The sequence below is a fragment of the Aspergillus eucalypticola genome, assembly GCF_003184535.1.
Source record: "Aspergillus eucalypticola CBS 122712 chromosome Unknown BO83scaffold_4, whole genome shotgun sequence".
In the NCBI taxonomy this organism is placed as follows: Eukaryota; Fungi; Ascomycota; class Eurotiomycetes; order Eurotiales; family Aspergillaceae; genus Aspergillus; species Aspergillus eucalypticola.
The window spans coordinates 1,047,907-1,071,701 of NW_020290278.1; the positions used below are offsets into that span (position 1 = coordinate 1,047,907).

At 51.0% G+C, this 23,795-nt stretch overlaps 11 protein-coding genes across 11 annotated transcripts; 8 read left to right on the top strand and 3 right to left on the bottom strand.

Moving 5' to 3' along the window:
• The first annotated feature begins 238 nt into the window (after positions 1 to 238).
• Positions 239 to 2,494, top strand: BO83DRAFT_354485 (putative MFS peptide transporter). The gene is made up of 7 exons (XM_025529105.1): positions 239 to 584; positions 633 to 746; positions 799 to 1,021; positions 1,069 to 1,440; positions 1,487 to 1,641; positions 1,698 to 2,123; positions 2,176 to 2,494. Exons 1-7 carry the CDS (start codon positions 287 to 289, stop codon positions 2,418 to 2,420), a joined length of 1,833 nt encoding a protein of 610 aa, XP_025391746.1. The 5' UTR covers positions 239 to 286; the 3' UTR covers positions 2,421 to 2,494.
• Positions 2,495 to 2,697: 203 nt separating this feature from the next.
• Positions 2,698 to 4,032, top strand: BO83DRAFT_405850 (NAD(P)/FAD-dependent oxidoreductase; the record flags this gene model as incomplete). The annotated part of the gene is made up of 1 exon (XM_025533842.1): positions 2,698 to 4,032. Exon 1 carries the CDS (start codon positions 2,833 to 2,835, stop codon positions 4,030 to 4,032), a length of 1,200 nt encoding a protein of 399 aa, XP_025391747.1. The 5' UTR covers positions 2,698 to 2,832.
• A 289-nt stretch (positions 4,033 to 4,321) lies between these two features.
• Positions 4,322 to 5,354, top strand: BO83DRAFT_405851 (SDR family oxidoreductase; the record flags this gene model as incomplete). Its single annotated transcript, XM_025533843.1, has 3 exons — positions 4,322 to 4,617; positions 4,703 to 4,828; positions 4,889 to 5,354. The coding sequence occupies 3 exons, from the start codon at positions 4,322 to 4,324 to the stop codon at positions 5,352 to 5,354; spliced, it is 888 nt and encodes a 295-aa protein (XP_025391748.1).
• Positions 5,355 to 5,737: 383 nt separating this feature from the next.
• Positions 5,738 to 7,376, top strand: BO83DRAFT_331524 (cytochrome P450). The gene has a single exon (XM_025528271.1). The coding sequence runs from the start codon at positions 5,763 to 5,765 to the stop codon at positions 7,230 to 7,232; it is 1,470 nt and encodes a 489-aa protein (XP_025391749.1). The 5' UTR covers positions 5,738 to 5,762; the 3' UTR covers positions 7,233 to 7,376.
• A 1,030-nt stretch (positions 7,377 to 8,406) lies between these two features.
• BO83DRAFT_423949 (uncharacterized protein) lies at positions 8,407 to 9,759 on the top strand (the record flags this gene model as incomplete). The annotated part of the gene is made up of 2 exons (XM_025535132.1): positions 8,407 to 8,430; positions 8,500 to 9,759. 2 exons carry the CDS (start codon positions 8,407 to 8,409, stop codon positions 9,757 to 9,759), a joined length of 1,284 nt encoding a protein of 427 aa, XP_025391750.1.
• Positions 9,760 to 10,582: 823 nt separating this feature from the next.
• On the top strand, positions 10,583 to 12,277 carry BO83DRAFT_375521 (NAD(P)/FAD-dependent oxidoreductase). Its single transcript, XM_025530476.1, has 4 exons — positions 10,583 to 10,659; positions 10,708 to 10,907; positions 10,952 to 11,336; positions 11,385 to 12,277. The coding sequence occupies exons 1-4, from the start codon at positions 10,649 to 10,651 to the stop codon at positions 12,232 to 12,234; spliced, it is 1,446 nt and encodes a 481-aa protein (XP_025391751.1). The 5' UTR covers positions 10,583 to 10,648; the 3' UTR covers positions 12,235 to 12,277.
• A 329-nt stretch (positions 12,278 to 12,606) lies between these two features.
• BO83DRAFT_375522 (uncharacterized protein) lies at positions 12,607 to 13,870 on the top strand. The gene is made up of 3 exons (XM_025530477.1): positions 12,607 to 12,892; positions 12,944 to 12,981; positions 13,095 to 13,870. Exons 1-3 carry the CDS (start codon positions 12,691 to 12,693, stop codon positions 13,716 to 13,718), a joined length of 864 nt encoding a protein of 287 aa, XP_025391752.1. The 5' UTR covers positions 12,607 to 12,690; the 3' UTR covers positions 13,719 to 13,870.
• Positions 13,871 to 14,189: 319 nt separating this feature from the next.
• BO83DRAFT_331529 (sulfotransferase family protein) lies at positions 14,190 to 15,094 on the bottom strand (the record flags this gene model as incomplete). The annotated part of the gene is made up of 2 exons (XM_025528272.1): positions 14,892 to 15,094; positions 14,190 to 14,823 (listed from the first exon to the last, which is right to left on the bottom strand). Coding segments are annotated over exons 1-2 (774 nt in total), but the record flags the coding sequence as incomplete, so codon positions are not given.
• Positions 15,095 to 15,745: 651 nt separating this feature from the next.
• Positions 15,746 to 17,026, top strand: BO83DRAFT_405856 (uncharacterized protein). The gene is made up of 2 exons (XM_025533844.1): positions 15,746 to 16,019; positions 16,089 to 17,026. Exons 1-2 carry the CDS (start codon positions 15,906 to 15,908, stop codon positions 16,926 to 16,928), a joined length of 954 nt encoding a protein of 317 aa, XP_025391754.1. The 5' UTR covers positions 15,746 to 15,905; the 3' UTR covers positions 16,929 to 17,026.
• Positions 17,027 to 17,125: 99 nt separating this feature from the next.
• BO83DRAFT_423954 (CFEM domain-containing protein) lies at positions 17,126 to 17,507 on the bottom strand (the record flags this gene model as incomplete). Its single annotated transcript, XM_025535133.1, has 3 exons — positions 17,126 to 17,166; positions 17,239 to 17,365; positions 17,433 to 17,507. 3 exons carry the CDS (start codon positions 17,505 to 17,507, stop codon positions 17,126 to 17,128), a joined length of 243 nt encoding a protein of 80 aa, XP_025391755.1.
• Positions 17,508 to 18,282: 775 nt separating this feature from the next.
• On the bottom strand, positions 18,283 to 23,099 carry BO83DRAFT_405857 (ABC multidrug transporter). The gene is made up of 4 exons (XM_025533845.1): positions 22,310 to 23,099; positions 22,203 to 22,261; positions 20,786 to 22,151; positions 18,283 to 20,734 (listed from the first exon to the last, which is right to left on the bottom strand). The coding sequence occupies exons 1-4, from the start codon at positions 22,947 to 22,949 to the stop codon at positions 18,378 to 18,380; spliced, it is 4,422 nt and encodes a 1,473-aa protein (XP_025391756.1). The 5' UTR covers positions 22,950 to 23,099; the 3' UTR covers positions 18,283 to 18,377.
• Positions 23,100 to 23,795: the final 696 nt, after the last annotated feature.

A 23,795-nucleotide genomic window follows, 5' to 3' on the forward strand; every position in this document is an offset into this window, starting at 1 on the left:
CCGACGCTGCACCGGTGGAAACTAGGCCTTGGCACTAGCCAGCTTCGAGACATCTGGAGTAGTCTCCGCGCACTGATAGTGGCCCCGAAGCGAGCCTGTTGCAGCTTACCCAAATGCAACACCCAACCGGTTCACTAGGTCGCTTGTCTCCCGGCTGCTTCTCGCCTCCCAGGCTTTATTAGTTCCTTGTTCCCCAGGCTGATCCCTTTTTTTTCTTCTGCGATCGTCTTTCCCATCCATTTTCCATCCCTCCAGTTAGACCCTGTCAGGGCCCGTGTTCGCCAAGATGAGTGATCCCGTTGGCGCAGACGATCTGGTCTATGTCGCACAGGCCCACGTTCCCCAGAAAGAGATCCAGGCAGATGAAGAGAAGAAGTCTCATCTCCCCATTAACGAGAAAGAAACCGCGGTGGTGTCGGCCGTGCCATCTATCCACGATGTCCACGATGATGGGCGCGAGTACCCCACCGAGGAAGAGGAGCGGACACTGCGTCGAGTATCTGACACGGTCAGCTGGACAGCTTACACGGTCGCGTTTGTCGAACTGTGCGAGCGCTTCTCATACTATGGAACCACTGCAGTTTGTATGTGTAGCAGGAGGTTGTTAAAAAGCTGTGTCTGACCTTGAATAGATGTCAACTTTATCCAGCAGCCTCTCCCCGCCGGCTCCACCACGGGTGCCGGGTACAGTGGACAGTCGGGTGCTCTGGGCCAGGGTGAACGGACCTCCACTGCACTGACTACCTGTAAGCCTCTTCTAACATCGCGAATATGAAAAACATATTAACTGAGTGTCAGTCAACACCTTCTGGTGCTACGTCATGCCCATCTTGGGTGCCTGGATTGCCGATGAATACTGGGGTCGTATGCGAACCATCCAAGTCTCCATTGGCTTTGCTATGCTTGGTCACATCATCATCATCATCTCCTCTATACCCCCGGTTATTGTACATGCGAACGGTGCATTGGCTTGCTTCGCTGTTGGTCTGGTGATTTTCGGTATTGGTGTGGGTGGATTCAAGTACGTGCTGTTAATCCTCCTCCAGGAGTCAAGCCTAACCGCCACAGATCCAACATCTCGCCCCTGATCGCCGAACAATACAAGGAGACCAAACTCTTCATCAAGACCATTCCTAAGACCGGTGAGCGCGTTATCGTCGATCCCGCGCAGACCATCACTCGCATCTTCCTCTACTTCTACTTCATGATCAACGTCGGCTCCCTTATCGGATCCGTGGCCATGGTGTACGCAGAGAAGTACGTGGGATATTGGCTGGCGTTCCTTTTGCCGACCATCATGTTCGGTATTTGTCCAATTGTTCTGTTCTTCTGTCGCAAGCGGTACACGGTGACGCCCCCGACTGGATCGGTTGTGACCAAGGCTTTCCAGCTGTGGAGCCTGGCTCTTCGTGGCCAATGGTCCTGGAACCCTGTCACATTGTAAGTCTATCACAAGCATTGTTGATAACTTTGCTAACGATATTAGTTACCACCGCTGCCAATCTACCGAGTTTTGGGATAGTGTCAAGCCTAGCCGTCTTGCCAACAAGCCCAGTTGGATGACTTTTGATGACAATTGGGTCGAAGAAGTGCGTCGTGCCGTCAAGGCCTGTGCTGTCTTTGCCTGGTACCCTCTTTACTGTTAGTCTCCCCATCTAGACCTGAAGCCATATGTTCATTCTAACTGATCCCCGCAGGGCTGGCCTACGGACAAATGACCAACAACCTGACCTCTCAGGCGGCCACCATGCAGTTGCACGGCGTGCCTAACGATATCATCAACAACCTGGACCCCCTTGCCCTCATTATCTTCATCCCGATCATGGATCAGTTCGTCTACCCGGGTCTTCGCAAGATGGGCTTCCACTTCACCCCGATCAAGCGTATCTATGTTGGATACCTGCTGGCCTCCGCATCCATGATTGCCGCTGCCGTCACGCAATACTACATTTACAAGCTGAGCCCATGTGGCGACCACCCCAGCACCTGCGACGAGGCCGCTCCCATCAACGTGTGGGTGCAGGCAGTGCCTTACGTGCTGATTGCCTTTTCGGAAATTTTCGCCTCCATTACTGGTTACGAGTATGCGTATACCAAGGCGCCGAAGAACATGAAGAGTTTGGGTAAGCCCTCTTCCCTGCATGTGTCAGTAAAATTGTTACTAACAAGTACTAGTTCAATCTCTTTACCTCTTCATGAACGCCATTTCATCTGCTATCCAGCAAGGTCTTACCGCCCTGTCAACCGATCCCCTCTTGATCTGGAACTATGGGTTCGTCGCCGTGCTGGCTTTCGTCGGTGGAAATCTCTTCTTCCTCTGCAACTTGAAGCTTGATAAGGAGGAAGACGAGTTGAACAACATCGAGGAGTCGGCATATCTGGGACGCAACGCGGGCGAACCCGGAAAGATCGAGGCGTAGTGATCATGGTGTATGATTTATGGTGATGGATACAATGTATACTTAATGCATGAGTTATGCTATATTAATAATATTGATGTCTGATATTACATGCTTTACATGTCACCTACGTTGCTCCACTGACAGTATTTAATCGAATCTATACTATTGAAGTAAGTTATGACATCATTCCGTCCACCCGTCAATCTTCCGTCGGATGTGGATATGTTTGTCTCAACCGACACTATATATAGCTTCCAAGACTTGCTAAACAGTACTAGTATACGAGGTGACTCAACAAGAACCCGCAAAGCACACGCGGCCAGGATCTTGGCTTCCGCCATGCCTCGACTCTTAAATACCAACGATGTCCCAACTACTTCAATAATCACCTGCAAGCTACCCACGGAACATCGCAGCTACTACTACCACCATGCAATCCACCCGAGAACCCGCCGACATCGCCATCATCGGCGCCGGCATTGTCGGCTCGGCCCTAGCATACTACCTCTCCAACAACAACAAGACCAAGAAAATCATCCTCCTTGACCGCTCTCTAACCCCCCTCAACGGCTCAACCGGCCACGCTCCCGGCTTCGTCGGCCAATACAACGACAGCGCCATCCTCACCCGCCTCGCCAGAGACACCGTGCAGGAGTACACCACGATCCCAGGCGGCTTCGACACCATCGGCGGGATCGAGCTGGCTACGAGCCAGACAGGCGCAGAGCGTCTCCAGCGCCGATATGATTCGGCCAGAGCAGCAGGCCTCCCTGCCGAACTTATCTCTCCGGAGGAAGCAGCCCGCATGGCCCCAGCCCTGATCAAGAAGGAGGATGTCACAAGTGCGTTGTACTTCGCCAGTGATGGTGCAGCAAATGCTACCTGTATCACAAGGTTCTATCAAGATGAAGCGCGCGCTAGAGGCGTCGAGTGCATCGAAGCAGATATTACTGGTATTCATAAAGATGGCAATGGTCGCGTAGATGGCTTGAATACAGGTACAGCTGGATTCATCCCCGCTAAGACTGTCATCCTCGCTACGGGTATCTGGGCCCCTGAGCTTCTACCGGACATTAATACCCCTATCCCCATCGTCCCCGTCGCTCATCCATACATGTACGGGCCTTACCACGACCAGAAGAAGGTACCATCCCCATGGATCCGCTGGCCCGACCACCACGTCTACGCGCGCGACCACGGCCCCTTCTACGGCCTCGGCTCATACAACCATGCCCCTGTCGCGCAGGAACCAAAGGATACGGCCATCGGCGAGTGGATCTCTGAGTTTGACAACACTTTGAAAGACGCGATGGGATTCATTCCACCCGAAACTGGTCTTACCCCCAGAGAAACATTCAATGGGATTTTCTCCATGACGCCGGACAATTTGCCCCTTGTGGGTGAGGTTCCTGGGTTAGAGGGCGTGTATCTGGCTGCTGCGGTGTGGGTTACGCATGCGGCAGGCACTGCTAGGTTTTTGTGTGATGTGTTGGAAGGGAAGGAGGTGGATGGGGAGATCAAGGGGGGGTTGGATCCGGGGAGGTTTGCGGGGAGGGATGGAAAGACACTTAGGAAGGTGGCGTTAGGGGGGTATAATGAGATTTATAAGGTTGGTGGTGCAGAGTTGTAATAATGGAGATAGTGTGTTGAGTGCAGATTACTTTGGACCGGAGATATCGATGTTACTAGATGATGACAGATCCACATAAGCACCATAAATATACACCAACCATTATCGTTCGTGCTCGCAGATAACATTCATGGATCCTTTCAATTTCGTAGACGAATATCCCGAATACGGGGACTTAAGCGCTTAACTCCGGTGTCTCCGTTCAGCTACCAACATTTAAGGCATGTACCTTCTCCTCGCATTGTAGCTTTGTATCATACATCATTGTCAATCTTAAATTCTATACACAATGCGCACGGAACCATACCAGACATGGCTCATCACCGGAGCCTCCTCAGGCCTAGGAAAGGCCATTGCCGCCGCGGCCCTCACTGTCAATCACAGGGTCATTGGCACGACGCGCGACGTTGAAAAGGCCGAGTCTTCTTATCCTGAGTTCGCTTCCGATGGGGGAATCTGGGTTTGTCTAGATCCTGCTCAGCATGATGCGTATGAGCGGTTTTCGGAGGTAGCTGTGGATTATAATGTGGATGTGTTGGTGAATAGTGCGGGGTATGCGTTTATTGGGGCGGTGGAGGATACAAGGTACGCTTTTCATTCTATTCCTTTCCAGGAGATATATGTAGTTTCTACTTTCATCTGTCAATGGCAATGGCTAAACTATCTCTAGCGAGGAAGAAATCCGCGCCCAGATGGAAGTCAACTTCTACGGCCCCCTCCGGGCCGCGAGGGCTTGTCTGCCTATTATGCGCGAAAAGGGGTCGGGACATATTATTCTCATTAGTAGTGGAGCCGGGTATGTCAAGTCAACTTGTCCCAAGAAACCATGCCTAACAACTCTGATTCAAAAATAAAGCATCATCGCCCGCCCCGCCCGCTCCACCTACGCCGCCAGCAAATTCGGCATCGAGGCGATCCACGAATCGCTCTCCCAGGAAGTGAAACCCTTCGGCATCAAAGTTCTGATCGTCGAGCCCGGTGCATTCCGCACCCCATTCCCGGGCCGACAGGTCTTTCCTAGTGGGGACGGGTTGGAGAAGGGATACAGTAATGTATACAAGGACACGCCGGTTGAAGAGATGATGGCGTTATCGAAGGATATGGACGCAGCGACGAAATGGATTAAAGGCGATCCCGAGAAAGCGGCGAGGGCTCTGGTTGTAGCTGTTGATAATGGATATGCTGGATATGGGTTTTTGAGGATGCCGTTGGGGAGGGATTGTGTGAGGGTGTTGGAGGAGAAGATTGCGGCGTTGCAGGCGGATTTGGAAGCTACTAGGGAGGTGGCGATGGGAACTGATGTTGATGTTGATGAGGAGTGAGATGGGGAGTGTGTATAAAGTTCGAAGATATGTAGCTGGTTGAGTTGTATTTTGAGATGGGGTGGGTTGAAATACTTTCAAGGGCTGGTTGATGATGACCTTGGCAGGTTAGATTTATACCTTCGTGTTATAGTCTGATATGCACACAGTATTTATAGATAATGACCAAGGGTTCCATAAGTAGTAGTAGCGTTTCCTGCTCGAATAATACAGTATCGAGTCTCGCACCTCATAACTACTCAAAGACCGGTTGCCTGCACTAAGGATGCACCCATGCCTTCCGAGAACCCTAAATTATTAGTCCGGTTTAGCATGCATCCATGCATCCACCGTCATACTTAAACACCGTCTCCCTCGTATTCATCCCTCTTTTCAACAACTCCCTACCTACTCGCAACTACAATAACGATGCTCTCTGTTCTCCTCATCGCCATCCTCCCCATCATCTACCTCATCCACAAATACTTCACTGACCCCCTTTCTCGCATCCCCAACGCTCACGCCCTCTCTCCATATACCACCAGATGGATAACCCACCACCGCAACCGCACCACCGAAGTGAAAGCCATCTACACCGCCCATCGCGCCCGCGGGCCCATAATCCGCCTCTCCCCTACCGAACTCAGCATCAATTCGCTTGAAGGCCTGCGGGCAATCTATACGCAGGGCGCGTTCGAAAAACATGCGTTTTATGCTGACACATTTATAAACTTCCATGCGCCGAACATGGTTGGTATGCTGGAGAATAAAGCTCACGGGGAACAGAAGAGGTTGCTCAGTGGGATTTATGCCAAGAGCTATCTGCTCAGGTCGGGGGATATTAGGATTCTGGGGCGGGAGATGGTAGTTAGGAGATTGGGGGAGTACCTGAAAGGAGTCGTTGCGAAGGGTGCGGTGTTCAATGTGTTGCCTGTTTTCCAGGCTGTGGGAATGGATTTTACCTCTGGGTTTGTATTTGGAGCGCAGGGTGGGACGAGGTTCTTGGAGGATTTGGCTTCTTGGGGAGTGTGGTTGGGGCAGTATGAGGCTTTTAAGAGCTTGAGCAGGGAGGATAGGTTTATGGGCTTTGTGGAGAGGTGGTGTTTGGGGTTGTGTGAGGGGGTTGGTCTTTCGAAGGAGGATGGAGGTCCGGTGACGCAGGCTGTGGTTTATGATCGGCTTTGGGGGGGGTTGGAGGAAAAGAAAAAGGTATCTGGCGAGGATATAAACGTGAAGTTAGCCGTTGCATCGGAGATATTGGATCATTTGGTGGCGGGGCATGAGACGACTGGTATTACCATCACGTATATCATGTGGGAGCTGTCGAAGATGCCGCCTTTGCAAACAAGACTGAGAGAGGAGCTGGCTACATTGTCTGGGTCGTTAAGGCATACTGAGGAGATGGAAAACGAACTGCCTCCGTTGGCAGACATCGATGCACTTCCGTTGCTGGATGCCATCGTCCGGGAAACTCTCCGACGACACGCACCGGCTCCGGCACCGTTATCCCGGGTGACTCCACCAGAGGGGGCATGGATACATGGGTATTATATCCCCGGCGGAGTACAGGTCAGTTCCTCTGCATACTCACTGCACCGGATTGAAGAGGTCTTTCCGTCTCCGGAGGAGTGGATTCCCATGCGTTGGATGGATGCAAAAGATGACAAGATCCATGATATGCGGCGCTTGTTCTATCCGTTCGGAACCGGCGGAAGGATGTGTCTGGGGAGCAATTTTGCATTTCTGGAGATTAAGCTGGTTATAGCGATGGTATATGCTAACTACTTGCCCGAGGTTGTGGATGATGAAGATATTGAGCAGCACTTGGAGTTCATTGCATTGCCAAAGGGGAGGAAGTTGATGGTGCGGTTTGTTCCCGTCGAGGGTAATACTGTCTAATATCGTCAGAGATGACAGAGGAAACCTTATTCCATCCTCGAAATTCTATTATCCTGAGCCAGGTGATTAATAAAAGCTATGAACATACCTTCACCCCATGGCACCCAATCGCATATAGCCGCCTGTGCCGTTCCCAATGTTACCAATTCTGCAATGCGAGGTCGGGTCAATGTCTTCAGAGAAGCACACTCTGCCAGCAATGGCCATGATAGTAGTTAAACCTTCTCTTATTAACAAATGTTATCGGACCACGATATATTCCATTTTGAGAGGGCTGAAATGGCCTCAGGCCCTCAACCCGTTGGAGATGTTGTCCCGTGATCCGGCAGAAGGAGAGACTCGCACCTGCCGATGAGAACAACGACTGGAATCTCCCTCACTCATCACATACCAACACTCCATTCACCTCAAAGCAGACAGACTTCAGTCGTTGAATGGTTCTCAGTCACTTCCTGCTGCCCAGGTGCTTCCTACGTCATGTCTTTTACCAGACAGCAGCACGCAGTCATGTCACCCACTTTGTGCAACGGTGATCAACTCCACATGATGAGCTGAGTTCTTGCCAAAGTCTATTCGGCAAGTAACATTCAGGTCTCTAGCAGACCGTGCACACAGATGATAGTTGTTTTCCGAAGTCTGACACACCTTCGCTGGTCGCATGCAAGTAGCCAAGACACAGTAATCAGCACACAGATAAGGACGGTATCATTCAAATTAGCTTCTTCAAATCAAGAAGATACCACAGGTAGTAAGGTACCCATGCAGGTGAATTTGTGCCGCCTGTCACGGCAGCAACGCCTTGCCTTTCACCATGGCAAGGAGCCAGCATAGCTATTGCGCAGGTGCAGTGCGTATTTATTTGTTAAATGCCGCCTAGACTGGCACTCTTTTTAGTCCACCGCACGAATACCAACTCTGCTATTGCCTGTCTCTTCCAACATGACTACACGTTCTTTAGATTCAGATTTGCACCGGATACCTGAGCCGATATTCTACCCCTGTCGGGTTCGACACACCAGGGTACATCCAGTTGTTCATTCATTCTCCTATCCCTATCTTTGGGTTGTGCTGCCTGTTCGGTGGCGGGGCAACAGTATTGAGAAATACAACTTGCCTGTGGTCGGTTCTGGATGGTTTACCGTGGATCCTGGTGATTACTTGGAAAGAGGCAACCATGCTGGACTGCACGGGAAGCTTCGTCAGTATCTGCATAGTCAGGTAAAACCGTCCGTCATCTGCGCGTGTGTCTCACTAATCTTCAACCCAGCGCCTCCAGGATGAAGATTACCCCTACGTCTTTCTTCTTACTGCTCCCAAAGTGCTAGGCCATGTCTTTAATCCCGTCTCTTTCTGGTATCTATATTCCATCAACAAAACCTTGGCCGCCGTTATCTTAGAGGTGAACAACAACTTTGGTGAGCGGCATATGTACTTGCTCCTATCGACTGGGTCAACATCCGGGGACACTAGTGTTGCCGATCCTGCAGATCAGCCTTGCCATACATTGAACCGCTTCTCCAGCACCTGGTCGAAAGACTTTCATGTCTCACCGTTCAATCCCCGAGAGGGCATGGCATATACCCTAACCACCGCTGATCCCTTGCGGTGCGAAAGGCCGATCGACAGTCGGATCGTGCTTGTTGCCTCCAATCGGGTCCGACTCATTGCTTCCATCCGCGCTACGGGGCCGGCGATCCGCCCAGCTGCTCTCTCCGCCTACCAGCGATCCCAGCTGATCTTATCGTGGGGGTGGGTGGGGGCTTTGACGGAGCCACGCATCTATTTCCAGGCTGCAATGCTGCATGTGCAACGGAAATTACGGGTCTGGTCTCTGCCGGTGCCATTGGAGAAAACAATCAGTCGGCGCGCAAATCGACTCGAACGATCGCTCGAGTTTTTTGTTAGGGGATACCTACGGCATCGAGTGGAGAACACTGACGGATCATTTACCGTGCGGTATTCCGCTGCAGGACTGTTTGCCAACGACGCGGTCGAGATCATGCAATCACCTTCGGCGCGTGCAGTCTCGAGCAAATGCCCGGACAAAGCCGTTGGATTTCGGGTTCTACGGCCGGACTTCTACACCTCCTTCGTAGAGAGTCGAGCCTTGACCGCCGAAGAAGTCTTCAAACTCTTGGCGGGACATGATTTCCTGCGCGTGTCGCGCATGAATGTTCTTCGGGATCTATTCTGTGACGAATCAGGCTCGTTTCCAGAACTTGCCAAACTTTCTAGACCCGGTTGTCTCGCTTTTCGAATCATCGCCTGGTTCCGAAAGGAGCGGCCCGCAGCGAGTGCTGGTCTGCGTTCTTTGTCCGCCCTGGACTACTACGTGCTGACCAGCTGTAGTCCTGCTGAGCAGAGGCACTACGGGATGCAAGTGATGAAGTTGTTTCTTAGTCGCTACTTTGCCTTTGGGCACGTACCACTCTTTGAAGTCGAAGTTCTTGTCGCCCTCCTGGCTGTGGGGTGGGGTCTCTTGGCCACCCTTAGTCTGGTTTATTCTCCAGATGATACCACTGTCTGATCAAATCTTTGTCATATGGTGCGGTAGAGCGGTAGTTTATTGGTATTGATTCAACGCTACTGCCCAACAAATACTCCTGTAGCCACACATGGTCAAATGCAACCTACTCACTCACTGAAAGTCTGGTACAATGAAAAAGTTAGTGTTATTTACATCCCAAATCGGATTTCTCTGTGCGACCATGGATACTTTGATGATGCTATGGGCGGAGGAATCTCGGCGTATATTCGTGACCCTGCAGCTAGCTCTAGGGTAACTTAGTCACCTCTCTCCTTAACGTCATCTTCGCCTTCTCCACGATAATTCGTCCAGTGGACACAAAATTGACGCATGCCCGTTTCCGCAGTCTATCTTTTTTTGCGGGTTTATAACCTCGACAAGATTACTGGCTTTACCGTGGACCGGATGACCAGCCAACATCAACCCAAACTTTATCAACAAGTGTGACGCGAACCGGGAGCTTAACATCTCGCTCGGACTGCTCGGCATAGAACCCTAATCTGGTGGAATACCATGAAATGATCGGACTAGCCGCCACATCCTGCTACAACATCAGCTGAATGTTAAGGTCACACAAAGACCAGGGGTACGTGCTACGAAAACGTAACTCGGGCGGTGAATTCTGGGAAGTGAATGGTCGAAGTGATTTTTTTCTAGCTTGCAGGAGCATGGCAAGGGAATGTACACATACAGTTTATCTGCATGCAGAGTGACAAAGCACGTCATGCTGTTACTTGAGTGAAGTAGCATCCGCTGCCAGGCAACAAGATCTTGGTCAATCTTTCTGTAGAGTATCATATAGGACATAAATAGCCAGTAGCCAGCAGGAATCACGCTCATGATCTACAGAGTGTACACTGAATATCGTTAAGATCGCTCATTACACGACATGCAAGACAGGTGCTGTGCTCTATATACCGTAGCTGAGATTTGGCTAACATCATTTAGCAAGAAGATAGCCATCATTGGCAGCGGAGCTGCTGGCATGGCTGCCCTCTGGGCCCTTCACCAGCACTCCCCTCACCAGGTCTACCTCTACGAGGCGGCTCCTCGTCTTGGAGGCCACATCAATACTGTAGAGTTCAAGAAGGGGGAAGATGGCGTCCAGGTCGACACTGGATTTATTGTGCTCAACAATTCCACCTATCGTGAGTTCCCTCTCTCGTACTTCACACCTGGTCTAACGGAACAGCCAACTTCTTGAACTTCCTCAAAGCCATCAATGTCCCAACCACGCCCTCGGAGATGTCTTTTAGTGTTTCGCGATTCTCCGATTCGGGGTCATTTGAATGGGCAGGGTCCTCCTTGAGAAACCTTTTCGCTCAAGGCGGAAACCTGTTCTCTCTGTCAATGTGGCGGATGGTGTTCGACATGGTGAGGTTCAACCATTTCGCTCCTGACCTTCTTCGTCTCCCGGATGTGGACAATACCATGTCGATAGGCGAGTACCTCGAGAAGGAGGGATACTCGGCATTCTTCCGCGACAACTACCTAATCCCGTTGACGGCATCGACGTGGAGCACGAGTCCGGACAAGTGCAACTTGCAATTCCCCGCCGTGACCCTCATCCGATTTTTGTATGTTTTTATCTCTATATCACGTTGATGCAAAGCTAATGCTATCAGATACAATCACAATCTCCTTAATACGCTCGGGAACGGACTCGAGTGGCTTGGTGTGACAAATGGCGCAAGGAGCTACATTGATACCATCATGTCCGACTTTCCCTCAGAACGTGTCTTTCTCAATCAGCCCATAGTCTCCGTCGTGAATGATCCAGACTCGGGCAAGGTCAATGTTACCACCGCCAAGGGCACAACGGCCACCTACGACCATGTCATCCTGGCTACGCCTGCACCCCAAGCACTCTCCCTAGTTTCCAAAACAGCAACTCCGCTAGAGAAATCCATCCTCTCAGCATTCGAAACAACCACCAACACTGCAGTCCTCCACTCCGACGAGGCCCTCCTTCCACAGAACCGCCGGGTCTGGTCCACTTGGAACTATCTGAGCAACGGCGCGGCAGACCAGGTATGTGTTACATATAACATGAACCGGGCACAAGGGGTCTCGTATGCGAGATTCGGGTCGGTGTTGGTGACGATGAATCCGCTTTTCATGCCGGATGAGCGCACCATCCAGGGAGTGTTTCAGTACGAACATCCTCTGTTTACTCCGGCGGCGGTGCGGGCGCAGATCATGCTACCGAGGATTCAGGGCACACGAGGTATCAGTTACGTGGGAGCCTGGACGATGTATGGGTTTCATGAGGATGCGTTTACAAGTGCGTTTGGGGTGGCCGGGGAGCTTGGGGCCAAAATTCCGTTTCAGGTTGCTGATAGTCGACTAAAGGGGTGTGCAGTGAGGGAGGTTAGTTGGTTGGAATATGTATTTAAAGTGGTGTTGCAGGGTGTGCAGGGTTTGATAGTGTGTTTGGTGGGAGGGGAAGTGAAAGGGAAGCAGAAGGCGAGGTAGATCTATTGCACACTCCGATGAACATTCAGATCTTTGAATAGACAAGGTTTTTTTCAGTGCTATTCTGGGTGTTGCAATACCTGTCACATTGAATATCCTCCGAGGTGATTATTCACGCAATCTCGTATCATATGATGTACCCCTTGCATAATCTGTCTGACCGAATCTGAGTAGGATCTACGATGCCAAGATTATAATAGACATACTATCTCGTGTCCACATTAGGAATACTGAACATGGGAGTATATCAGAACAATAGGCGGATGAACCCTAAGTGAAGCAAGCACCGTATGGATCTCCCGGACTTTCTCCGATGGCTTCCCCACCCGCCAATCCATCATCAACTAAACAACCCCTCACGCTCTTTACCATCTCTCATTTCACTTCTACCTGTAATCCCTACTCTTCACAAACAACACAACTCCCTCTCAACCATACCCCCACTGTCAAACAACCATGGCTGAATCCCTTCCCCAAACCTACGACGACCTCCCCGACAAGCGGCGCTACTGGCCCGCAGCTCCCAACTCCGCCGACGAAGGGCTAGGGATGCTCCGTCTCCTCACCCCAGCAGTCGTGGCCAACGCAGCACGCACCCAAATCCAGACTGGCGAGCGCGTATGCCTCAACTGGGACCTGGAGAAGCTAAACCCACCAGGTACCCCTCCTTCCACCCCCCATCGTCTCTCATCAACTAACCAAAACACAGGTTTCGGCCGCAAACCCTTCGCCCACCAGGTTAAATGGGTCAGCGAAGGCCACGCCTTCGACGACGAATACCACTTCAATCCCCAGCAATCCTCCCAATGGGACGGCCTACGACACCACAACGCCCCGGCCCAACACCCGACGACCCTGAGCGCCGTGTCTTCTACGGCGGTACTACCTCCACCGAAATCCTCGACCCGTCCTCGGCTCGCATCGGCATAGCCCACTGGGCCAAGAAGGGCATCGCCGGCCGCGGCGTCCTCATAGACTACGCCTCCTACATCCAGCGAACCAAGGGCATAACAGTAAACGCCCTAACCCGCCACACCGTATCCCTGGACGACGTCCTCACCATCGCGAAGGAATGCAACATCACCTTTCAACCGGGCGACATTCTCTTCCTGCGCGTTGGTCTACCGACAACGTGGGATAACATGTCGGATGAAGAAAAGGTCGAGTATAGTCAACAGCAAACCCCTCAGCATGCAGGATTAGAGCAGAGCGAGCGCGTGGTGCGGTTCCTCTGGGACCAGCATTTCGCGGCTGTGGCGGGCGATGCTGTCAGCTTTGAGGTGTATCCGCCGGTAGAGAAGGAGTGGGATCTACATCATTTCCTCCTTGCTGGGTGGGGAGTGCCGATTGGGGAGATGTTTGATCTGGAGGGGTTGAAGGAGGTTTGTGAGAGGTTGGGCAGGTGGACGTTTTTTGTTAGTTCGAGTCCGTTGAATTGTAAGACGGGGGTGTCGAGTCCGCCGAATTGTATGGCTATCTTTTAGGTGGGAGTTTTGGGGGTTTAGGTTGGTGTTGGGGGGAAGAGGAAGTATTCGTTGGGTCTGTACTGGGTGTATTGTGATTGGACTCGTGGCTGTCTCTGGTATCTGCTTTGATAGGTTCGTTAAGCCAAGCATTAATTTGATCATAGAATGGGACAGAGTATGTAGTATACAATTGTCATAGCACATCTGGACATAGTTGCAGCATCCGCTCGGACAATGATCACACAAACTGCACGTGGAGAGTACGCGCTCCGAGCTTTGGGGTAATTTTAATTCATTCTTATTGTTTTCTCTTCTGCTTGATTGTGTCAGTAGCTTCCCATTAAGTGGACTACTCAATACGAAGATGCCATTCAACACCACAGCCTAGTTAAAAACCCCTACGCCCCCATAACCCTATAAACCAACGCCGCCACCACCACCGGCCCCAACACCCACAACCCAACCCTGTACCCCAGCCTCATCATCCCTCTCCACATCACAATCTTGACCTTCTCATCCAACCACTTCTTCTCATTCAAATGCGGAAACGGCACCTCAGGCACCGGCTTGCCCAAGAACTCGCACAACGGCTCCCACCCCTCACTCAACCTGAACTCCAGCAATCTCTCAGGCGGTGTCAACCGTCTCACCAACGCATAATGCTCCTTATACTTCTCCCGACTGACACGCTTCGCATCCTCGGGTCCCTTAATCCCCAACCACCCCTCAAACGTCGACTTATGCACCTTCCCCAGCGGGTGCGTGAACCACCGATCAATGGTATATATGATGGTCACGATAGGATCATACGTATTGGCAATCACGCCGTTCATCCAGCTTTGGTACCACGAGTCGATGTCCCTCTCCACCAGGACTACTTTGGCCTCCGGGTACGCGTTGAGCAACTCCTCCGAGAAGGCGATGGCCGGGGTATCGGAGGATATGGCGGCGTAATCGTGGAGCAGTTGATCAAACTCAACTCGGCCGTAGAGGGGACCTGGTGCGTTGAAGAACTTTCGGTCGATCGCTTCTTGCCACATGGGGATGGTGCCGAACTTGTCGGACATTAGGTGGATTGAGTGCCAGCAGGGGAAGGAGAGGGTTTCGAGGGCGGAGCACATCGCTACATACATACTTTCAGTGTCTTGGTGGTTAGAGTGAGTGGCTGGTGTCCGGTTGGTTATTACTTACAGGCAGTGCCGGTGCGGTTGAATCCTAGGCAGAGGACTTGGAGTGGAACGGTGCGTTTCTTGCCTCGTGGGGATTCGCTGTTCACGGGGCGGAAGAGTTCAGGGTGGCGGTCTTGGGGGCTTGCCATGGTGTTGATGTACATATAGTATCAAGTAGGAGAGTATGATCTGCTGTATTCTGTTGATTGGAATGTGTAGTGAGAAGGGATATTTGATGTTTGAACTACGATGGTCTTGGTGTTGTAGTAGAGGCATCTTATAGTCTTTTCATTCACCTGCCTTAAGCTAGCGCTTACTTGTCGGCAATTGGAGGATTGCATTGATTGGCTTGCTCGTTCATGCATTTAGTCTCATTCACTAGCTCGTTAGCGCTTAGTTGAGCTGAGCTAATGGTGCTGCATAGTGCTATGGACAGTGGTAGATGCAAATATTCAAATGCAGATCAATGACAGATTACACAGGTTACTTTCACTTTCGTGATAAATAGATATAGTCTGAGAGAGAAGTAATATATCAGAACCGTCACACTTGAACAGGTATACAATGTTCGAAAGTGGATATCCACGAGGCAGCTAATCAACACTACCGATTCGGGTAATTCAGATGTAGGCTCTCACTGCGACGAATCTAATCGAAGGTAATATGACAATTAAAAACATATATTACCACAAGTTACCGCATATATAACATTACATGACCTCTACACTTCAGTAATAGACTTCCCAAAAAAATCAGGGCTAATCACCTGCGATAAGATAACTCCGACGGAGGTACCAAGTACCGAGGTAGTTTTTCCGAGATCGCCCCAAGATTGAGTCTCCGGCTTACTTTCTTACAAAACAAACAGCTTGTCTTCTCCTTGATTCAGTCTCCTATTTAAACTCATGCAGGATTCCACTCGTTCATTCTCTTCCTGTTCTCATCTTCTTCTCCATATTCAAGTCCGGGGAATCCCCGTTCCCACTGTACATTCATCCACATTTACATAAACACATAATACATAATACTCATCATCATGGCCGACCTCTCCACCCTCCGCGAAGTCATCCTCCCCACACTTTTTTCCTGGAAATCCCTCGCCATTGTCCTCGCATTACTCAATCTCAAGAACATTCCTTTCTCGTGGCACGTACGTATCCCATAACCCCCTCCCACTCGTATCTGCCAAATACTAATGAAAGATAATGAATACTAATAGATCCGCCTCCTAACCCACCTCCTCCTCAACCTCCGCCGCTCCCCGACCTCCCCACCCTTCCCAACCTGTCCCCCATCTCCAACCCTCACCAGCAAGAACCAAAAGAACATCCAAACCCACCCGATCTTCCACCCGTACACACTCACCACGCGCACCTCCCTCTGGGAAACCGACTACAACTTCCACAAATCCAACAGCACGTATTTCTCCGATCTGGACATCTCCCGCACAGCCATCGTGACAAGGGTATACACACCGGGTTTGGCGCTCGTGAGCTTGGAATTCGACCACGAGTTGAAGAACGGGAAGGATGAGAATGCCAAGGTCAATGTGGGGAAGAAGGTGTATGTCGCGCTGGGGTCGACCTTTACTAGCTTTAAGAGGGAGATTGGGCCGTTGCAGAGGTATCGCGTGTTGAGTCGCGTGGTAGGGTGGGATCGGAAGTGGGTTTATGTGTTGTCTGCTTTTGTGGGGATGAATTCTGGGAAGAATGGAGGGAAGGGGAAGGTGTTTGCTACGGCTGTGAGCAAGTATGTGGTTAAGAAGGGGTGGGTTACTGTGCCGCCGGAGAGGGTGTTGAGGGCGAGTGGGATGTTGCCGGAGAGGAGTGTTGGTGATGGGGAGGGTGAGGATGAAGTGGTGGTTGAGGAGGAGGAAGAGGGGACGGTGGAGGGGATTGTGGAGGGGGTGGGGGAGGTGTTGAGTAAGGATGGTCATGCTACAGGACAAGGGGTATCGGATTGGACGTGGGAAATGATCGAGGAGGAGAGGGTTAGAGGGATGAAGATTGTCGAGGGCTATGTGGGATTAGATGAGAAGTTGCTGGCCGAGTGGGAATAGATTATACCTCCCACTACATCTGCGTTTACTGTACTTTATTTCAGGTTCTGTGTATGTATATCTATATAGATATAGATAACACCTAAGATGGATAGATGATATATAGAAAAGATTCATCAGTAATGATCATTCATGTCATGCATATCATAAACGCTGCTCCATCGTCCCCAACTTCCCTCAAAGCACTGTTCACTCAATCAAGACGACCCGCAAATCTCATTCTGGAGATCGATTCCAGCTACAACCCAACATCAGTCACATCCTCATATACTCCATCCACTTCAAAAGAGAAGGGGGGGGGGAAGCATACCCTGCACCTCATCCCCACACCCATTATTATTCAAACAATCCACCACACCCTGCTGAAAACCGGTATTGGTGCAATAGCAATTAACATCACCGTCGCCACAGATCGTGCTGGACTCCACGCAGTTGCCCTGATATCATTAGCAACACTCCCTCCACATCGTTTTTCCATGACAAGGTCCAGGAACAACAACATACAAGACAATCCGGGATACTCTGCGCCGCGGCGAACGAGAGAATAGTTGCGATAGGGAGGAGGATGGAGAGTTTCATTGTGACAGGAATAAGTAAGAGTAAGTAGTAGCTATCTTGGAGGGATAGAATAGGAAGGAGGTGAAGTGTCGTGCTACCACGAGGAAGTGAGGTGATTTATACTCTCAACCCTCAACCCTCAATTCATCAATACTTATGATATAATGAACACTGCTACGTGCTAGGGATGATCTCCTTGCGTGTGTGTGTGTTGGGGGTAGATCGCATGAATGATACCCAATGCAAAGGGAGTTGAATGTATAGAAGATCAGTTGGTCGTGTATATGCGTGTCTTGATGATCTTTATATCGGTTAGTTAGTACTAACTCTGGGGTGATGTATGTTTAGCTCGGATTGTACATCACTAGGACTATGTATGTATGTCCATGGATGTGTTAGAGTGAGTGGGTATCATACAAAGGTCGGTGTGATACATGGTATGTTACGTAGCAAGTGATATTATGGCATGTTTCATACCTCCCCAAGTAGAATATCCTAAAGGAACGAGGATACGTCGTGACTCTTCATTCCATGAGTAACTATCGTATCTGCAAGGGGCTGCCATCCCGGGTGTTCAGACGCCGCCTTCACGAGGCAGCCACTGCGGTTAATGTGAGACATGCGTCAGTCCTTGCACTTTGGGTCAACTTGTTCAGATTCTCGGTACAAGGAGTCTTGTGAATGTGAGTGTTAGACGCGTAATCGGGGGAAAAGAGATTAGTAACTTGAGACATGATCGTAAATTCTAAGATCTATCATGACTGTATGTCTAGTCTAAATATATCAACAAAAAATGCACCTATATACGCATCCGAACACCCAAAATATAGACAATGTAGAAAAAGAAGGAGGAAATCAAGTCAAGAAGCAAGGAATAATCTATGGCAGGCATCACTGCTTCCGCCACTTCTTCACCCGGAACAAATAATAAAACGCCGCCGCCGCCGCAATCTGCACAACAACATACACCCAAAAGATCCCAAAGTTCCTCCACTTCTCACTCGCCACAATGCCCGTCATACTGATATATGCATCCGCCGTGCTCACAGAGCAGTACTCACAACCCGTCGTAGCATTGGGGTTCAGCAGATTCCCCCCAGCAAGCTCCGCATACTGTCCAAGATACTCGCCGCAGGATTGACCCGTTGGGGGGTCAAGAACCGACAGCTCCGACGACGAGCACACCACTTCCCTTCCTGACACTTGTGTAGACACCATGGCCGACGCCCAGTACGTGAACGGGGATGCGCGGTACATGAAGATCCAGAAGCCCGGGAGAGCGGAAGGCGACTGCATGATACCGCAAAAAGTCAAGGACATGGCGAAGAGGAGAGTGACAACGGCACTGGCTGTGACGGTGTCAGGCATTGCTGCAATTATCATGTGCGCAAAGGTACTGGTGTAGATGAATAATTCAATGCAGAGGATGAGCACGGTGGCTTGTCGGGCGGAGCTTTGGATGCCTACTACTGGGAAGTAGTAGCAGGCAAAGACGATGATGCCGAGAACGATTTGGTACGGTATTTCGACGATGATGTTGGCCATTAGGAATGCTTTCCAGCTGTAGGCTTTGCTGGGACGTTCGCGGACTTCGTAGAGGTCCCGTTGAGTGATGAAAAGAGGCATGATCTGCTGTACAAGGGAGGGGAAAATAGAGCACAGCATGAAGATCGAATAGATAACCGTCTGTAATCCTTGGAGAGAGGATTTGGCGTGGTAGAAAGAGAACCCGATAAAAAGGCCGCCAAACACGCCCAGGCCCCATTTCGCCAGCACGTATGAGGGCATGCGCCAATACTGCTGAAAGACCCGGTAGGTGACTTGGTACAACTGGAACCAGAATGGCATGGCAAACTCGGTATGGCTCCATTCAGAGTCCTCTTCGACAGTTGCGTTTTCCTTCTCGGCATGGATGCGATCGATCTCCGCTTGGACATCTTGACTCTCGCTACTTTGTTTCCATACATCGAACCAGTTCTCTCCTTTAGCATTGGAGCCGTTGTTGACCATCTCGAGCATGTACTCGGCCGGGTTCTCGTCCTCTCCGCAAGGGCGTGGAGCGTCATGGGTCTCAAAGTAATCGAGAAGTGTGCGCGAGTTCTCTCCCACTGGTCCGAAGTAGACAGTCTTACCGCCGCGAGCAAGGAATAACAGCCGATCGAATTGTTGGAACAAAACGGCGCTAGGCTGGTGAATGGTACATAGAACCGCCTGTCCATGGTCGGCTAAGCGGCGCAGAAATGCGCAGATAGCCCACGAACTCTGAGAATCAAGACCACTTGTAGGCTCGTCCAAGAAGAGAAGAAGCTTTGGTCGTGCAGCCAACTCCACACCGATGGTTAGTAGCTTGCGTTGCTCAACGTTCAAGCCTTCTCCCGGAACTCCGACTACTGCTTCAGCAAAGTCTTCCATCTTCAGCATGGAGATTACTTCTTCGACATAGTCGTACTTTTCCTTGAGGGAAACATTTGGCGGCTGACGAAGCAGAGCACTGAACTGCAGTGATTCCCGAACAGTGGCTGTCTGAAGATGGAGGTCTTGTTGCTGAACATACCCGGTCTTTCGCTGGAAGCTAGCATCCAGCCCTTTGCCGTTGACGAACATGTCACCGGTGATCACTCCCATGGTGGTACGGTGAGCCAGAACATCAAGAAGGGTTGTCTTTCCTGCTCCACTGACGCCCATGAGCGCAGTGAGGGTTCCAGGCTTCACCCAGCCTGATACGTGGTCCAAAAGCCGTCTAGTCTCTCCCTTAATATCGACATCATAACACACGTCGCGCCAGGTGAAAATGTCCTGTTGCGGAGCGAGTCCCCCAAGATTCTCCGATTTTTCCGTGCCAGTCGGCTTGATGGTACTCAACTCAACTCCATTCTCAACATCAGCAGACTTTGGGCCCGTAGCACGCGACAAGGCGCGCTTCTGGCTGCGGTGAAAGACCAATACCTCGGCTGTGCTGGTGGTGGACGAGTTCAGCTCCGTGGCCAGGAAGTAGATCGCCATGAACGCGATCAAGAAAGCAATCAGTATCCCAAAGTTGCGCCACACGTGGCTGTAGTAGTACCTGAAATTGACGGCGATGTAACGATCTCCACTGACGAGCTTCTCGCCGGCAGTTGATCCGGACGTGGAACAAACGAAGGAAGAGCCATTCATGTCAGCGTATGACGGAATAAATGAAGAGCAGGGAAATTCGCGACCGTGGAACTCGTTGGCGACAAGTATTTCAAACGCGTAGTAGATCGGATCTAGCAAGTCAGCAAGAGTCAACTAGGGGACAAAAGGAACATGAGACATACTGATGTAATGAATCCATTCGAACCAGGGATGCATTGAAGGAACGGGCAGCACAAATCCAGTATAGACGACCAAAGCCAGGATCAAAACTCCTGCCAGCGACATGGCCTGGGAGATGGTTTTCGTGACCGCCGCCATAGTTCGGAAGACCGCGCTCATGACAAACATAACAATGAAGGAGATCAGAAAGTAGATAAAGAATTGTGCCGGTTCGCGTCGAAGATTGACCATAAAGTAAAGGATAACGTTGAATGCGACTGCGAGAGCGAACTTTACCGGTATGTCGCTCACCACACCCGCAATAGCCTCTGTTGCTGGATGGTAGAAAGCATAGGAAGCTTGCTTTTCCACAATCGGTCGCTGGGCGTAAAGCGTGTTAATCTCAGACATAGCTGCCAGTGCGTTCAAAAGGACGGCGAAGAAGAGCGCCGCCCCTTTAGAAGTGAAAGAAGCAGTGTCATTGGGGGCGTTGTAGTAAACCGAGCCGATGATCAGGGCCATGATGATCTGTCCACAGACTGTTGATACAGTGGTCTGGATATCCATCCATAGCCGTTGATAGGCGCGTTTCGTGTTCAACTTAATCTGCATGGGTACGCTCAGCAGAAATGGTGACTTGGGTCGCGTGTGTTTAGCCTGCACAGCCCGCTTGCGCTCGTGAAACTGTGTATCGGTAACCTTGTTGCCATGCAAAGGATGCTCTTTTTCATACGAAGCAACCTCGGAAAGCGTTTCCTGGTACTCGGGTGACTGATGCCAATAAGCTTCAAAGTCGTCAGGGGTGCGAGGAACACGGCTCTCCATGCCTGCACGTGGCCGGCGTTCCTGGGGGTTGGTAACAGATGTCAAAAAATCGCCTGTGGTTTGTCTCGGGGGACACTCCCAGCCCTGTCGCTCAAAGAAGGCCTTCGCCTGCGAAGTACGTCCAAAATAAATTTGGCGGCCCTCGTAGAGTACCGACACCTTATCGAAGATGTCATAGATGCTCTGGCTCGCTTGGTAGATGGCAACTGCATGAGCTGAGCCTGTCAGATCAGCCATCAATCGCAGAGCCTCGACGAATTTCAGCGCCGTGGCCGAGTCGAGACCACGGGTCGAGTTATCCCATGCCGCCAAAGGTGCTGCGGCCAAAGTCATCTCGGCAATGCTAACACGCTTGCGCTCTCCTCCTGAGACACCCCTGATAAACTCATTTCCAACCTTGGTATTGTACGTGTGGCTCAGCCCGAAAACAGCCATGACTACCTTAGTGATATGCTTCGCGTGTTCGTCTCGAGATAACCCTTTGATACGACGCTGTGGAGTGCGCATAGCGGCGGCAAACTCGAGGGTCTGGCCAACGGTGAGGTGAGGGAAGTGCTTGTCCACCTATAACATATTTAGTGCGTGTCATGCTAGCTCACGACAGCATAGACATACCTCCTGGTTGTAAACCACTTCACCTTTGAACTCCTTGATCATCTGATGCTGAGGGATGCCTGTATCATGTCAGCAGGTACACATGTAGATAATAAGAGTGTCGTTACCATTGTAATGTATCACGCTGTCATCATTGACAGTCAAGCCATCAAGTTCACCACAAAGTGACTTCAGGAAAGTACTGCAGCCCGCACCCGGGCGACCAAGCACCAGAAGAAGCTCTCCACTCTTCAACACACCATTGAATTCATTCAAAATCCGCTTGGGCGGAGAGTGACGATTCCGAAGTGCCTCGCCAACGCGAAAAGGGGCAGTAAAGGTCGATGCGACAGTATCCTGGAATTGAACGGCCGCGCCAGTCCCTGAGATTGAAAGGTTTTTGAACACGATGCCTGGTCGAAGATCGAGAGCACCCTTTTGACGAAGCTCACCGAGACCATATGCGAGCCACTTTCCGAGATCGAACTTGTCCGTCTGGGGGTCAAGACAGGGGTCGTCCTCTCGGATTGTACCCATAGTATCTGGACGACCAGACACAGCTGTATGCTGGGTATAGACGCTGGAACGCCGCCTAATGGACTCATGAGTCGCGATCCGAACTAGATTCTGTCTCTCCTCGGGGCCAATGAGGGCCACAGAGGGGTGGGATGGATCTTCTTCATTATGCGTATGCTGTGTGTTAGGTGTGTTTTGGCGTAATAGGTGGTCATCGTCCTGGGACCATGGGCTGGTCTGATCAGGAGCCATGTCGTAGACGCTAGCCAGCTGTCAAACGGCAGCGATCACGGAGGAATAAAGAGGGATGCGATGATATATCTTGTTGTTGTTTTTGTTCAAAAAGGAAAACCGTGCTCACGCCCCAGTCTTATATATGATAACCTCGCATTCCCCTGGCCGGTATATCGGTCCCCAGGGGGGCCCCCGATGTGGCTTCCATGGTTCGAGGTACAGAGCTTGAGTATACATCATGCCAAGTCGATCTAGGCTGTGCGTATACTCGGATGCGGATATTGGTATGGACCGGTAAAGTTGTGGAGCAGGGATCCGTAAGTAGCTGGCCATCGGATCTCGCAAGAATAGATGCCGTTGATGGTGCCTGAAGCACGCCCACCAATGAACGGGGGCCATGGTGTGATGTGTCAGCGGATCTGTGTCTTCAAGGGACCCGATCAGCCACGTTGATCCACAAGTGGATTGTGGATGAGATACAAATCCAGGTGGTCCGGCTTCCGAATTGAGCGGACAGCGGAGTCCCTGCCTGCTTAACAGCGCTGACTAAGTATCTCCGCTGACTACTCACTGACTGCCTCAGGCTGGCACGGCCCGGATCGTCGTGAACTATCGGATGTTAAACTTCGCAGAGGCCGAGCACTAGTTAAAACATTACTTCAGGGAGTTCAGTATCCGGATAATGCTGTCGTCAGATCTGGAGGGATCTGCAACGGTTTAGAGTCATGTGAATATGGACAGTGGATGCTTGCCTTCCCCTACTTCATACCCAGTGCGGTAGAAATGTACCAGATCGATTCCCAGGGTTTTCCTGGATTCGGCCTGGTACGCTTTGTCAGGCAATGAATCCTAATTGCTAGGCTA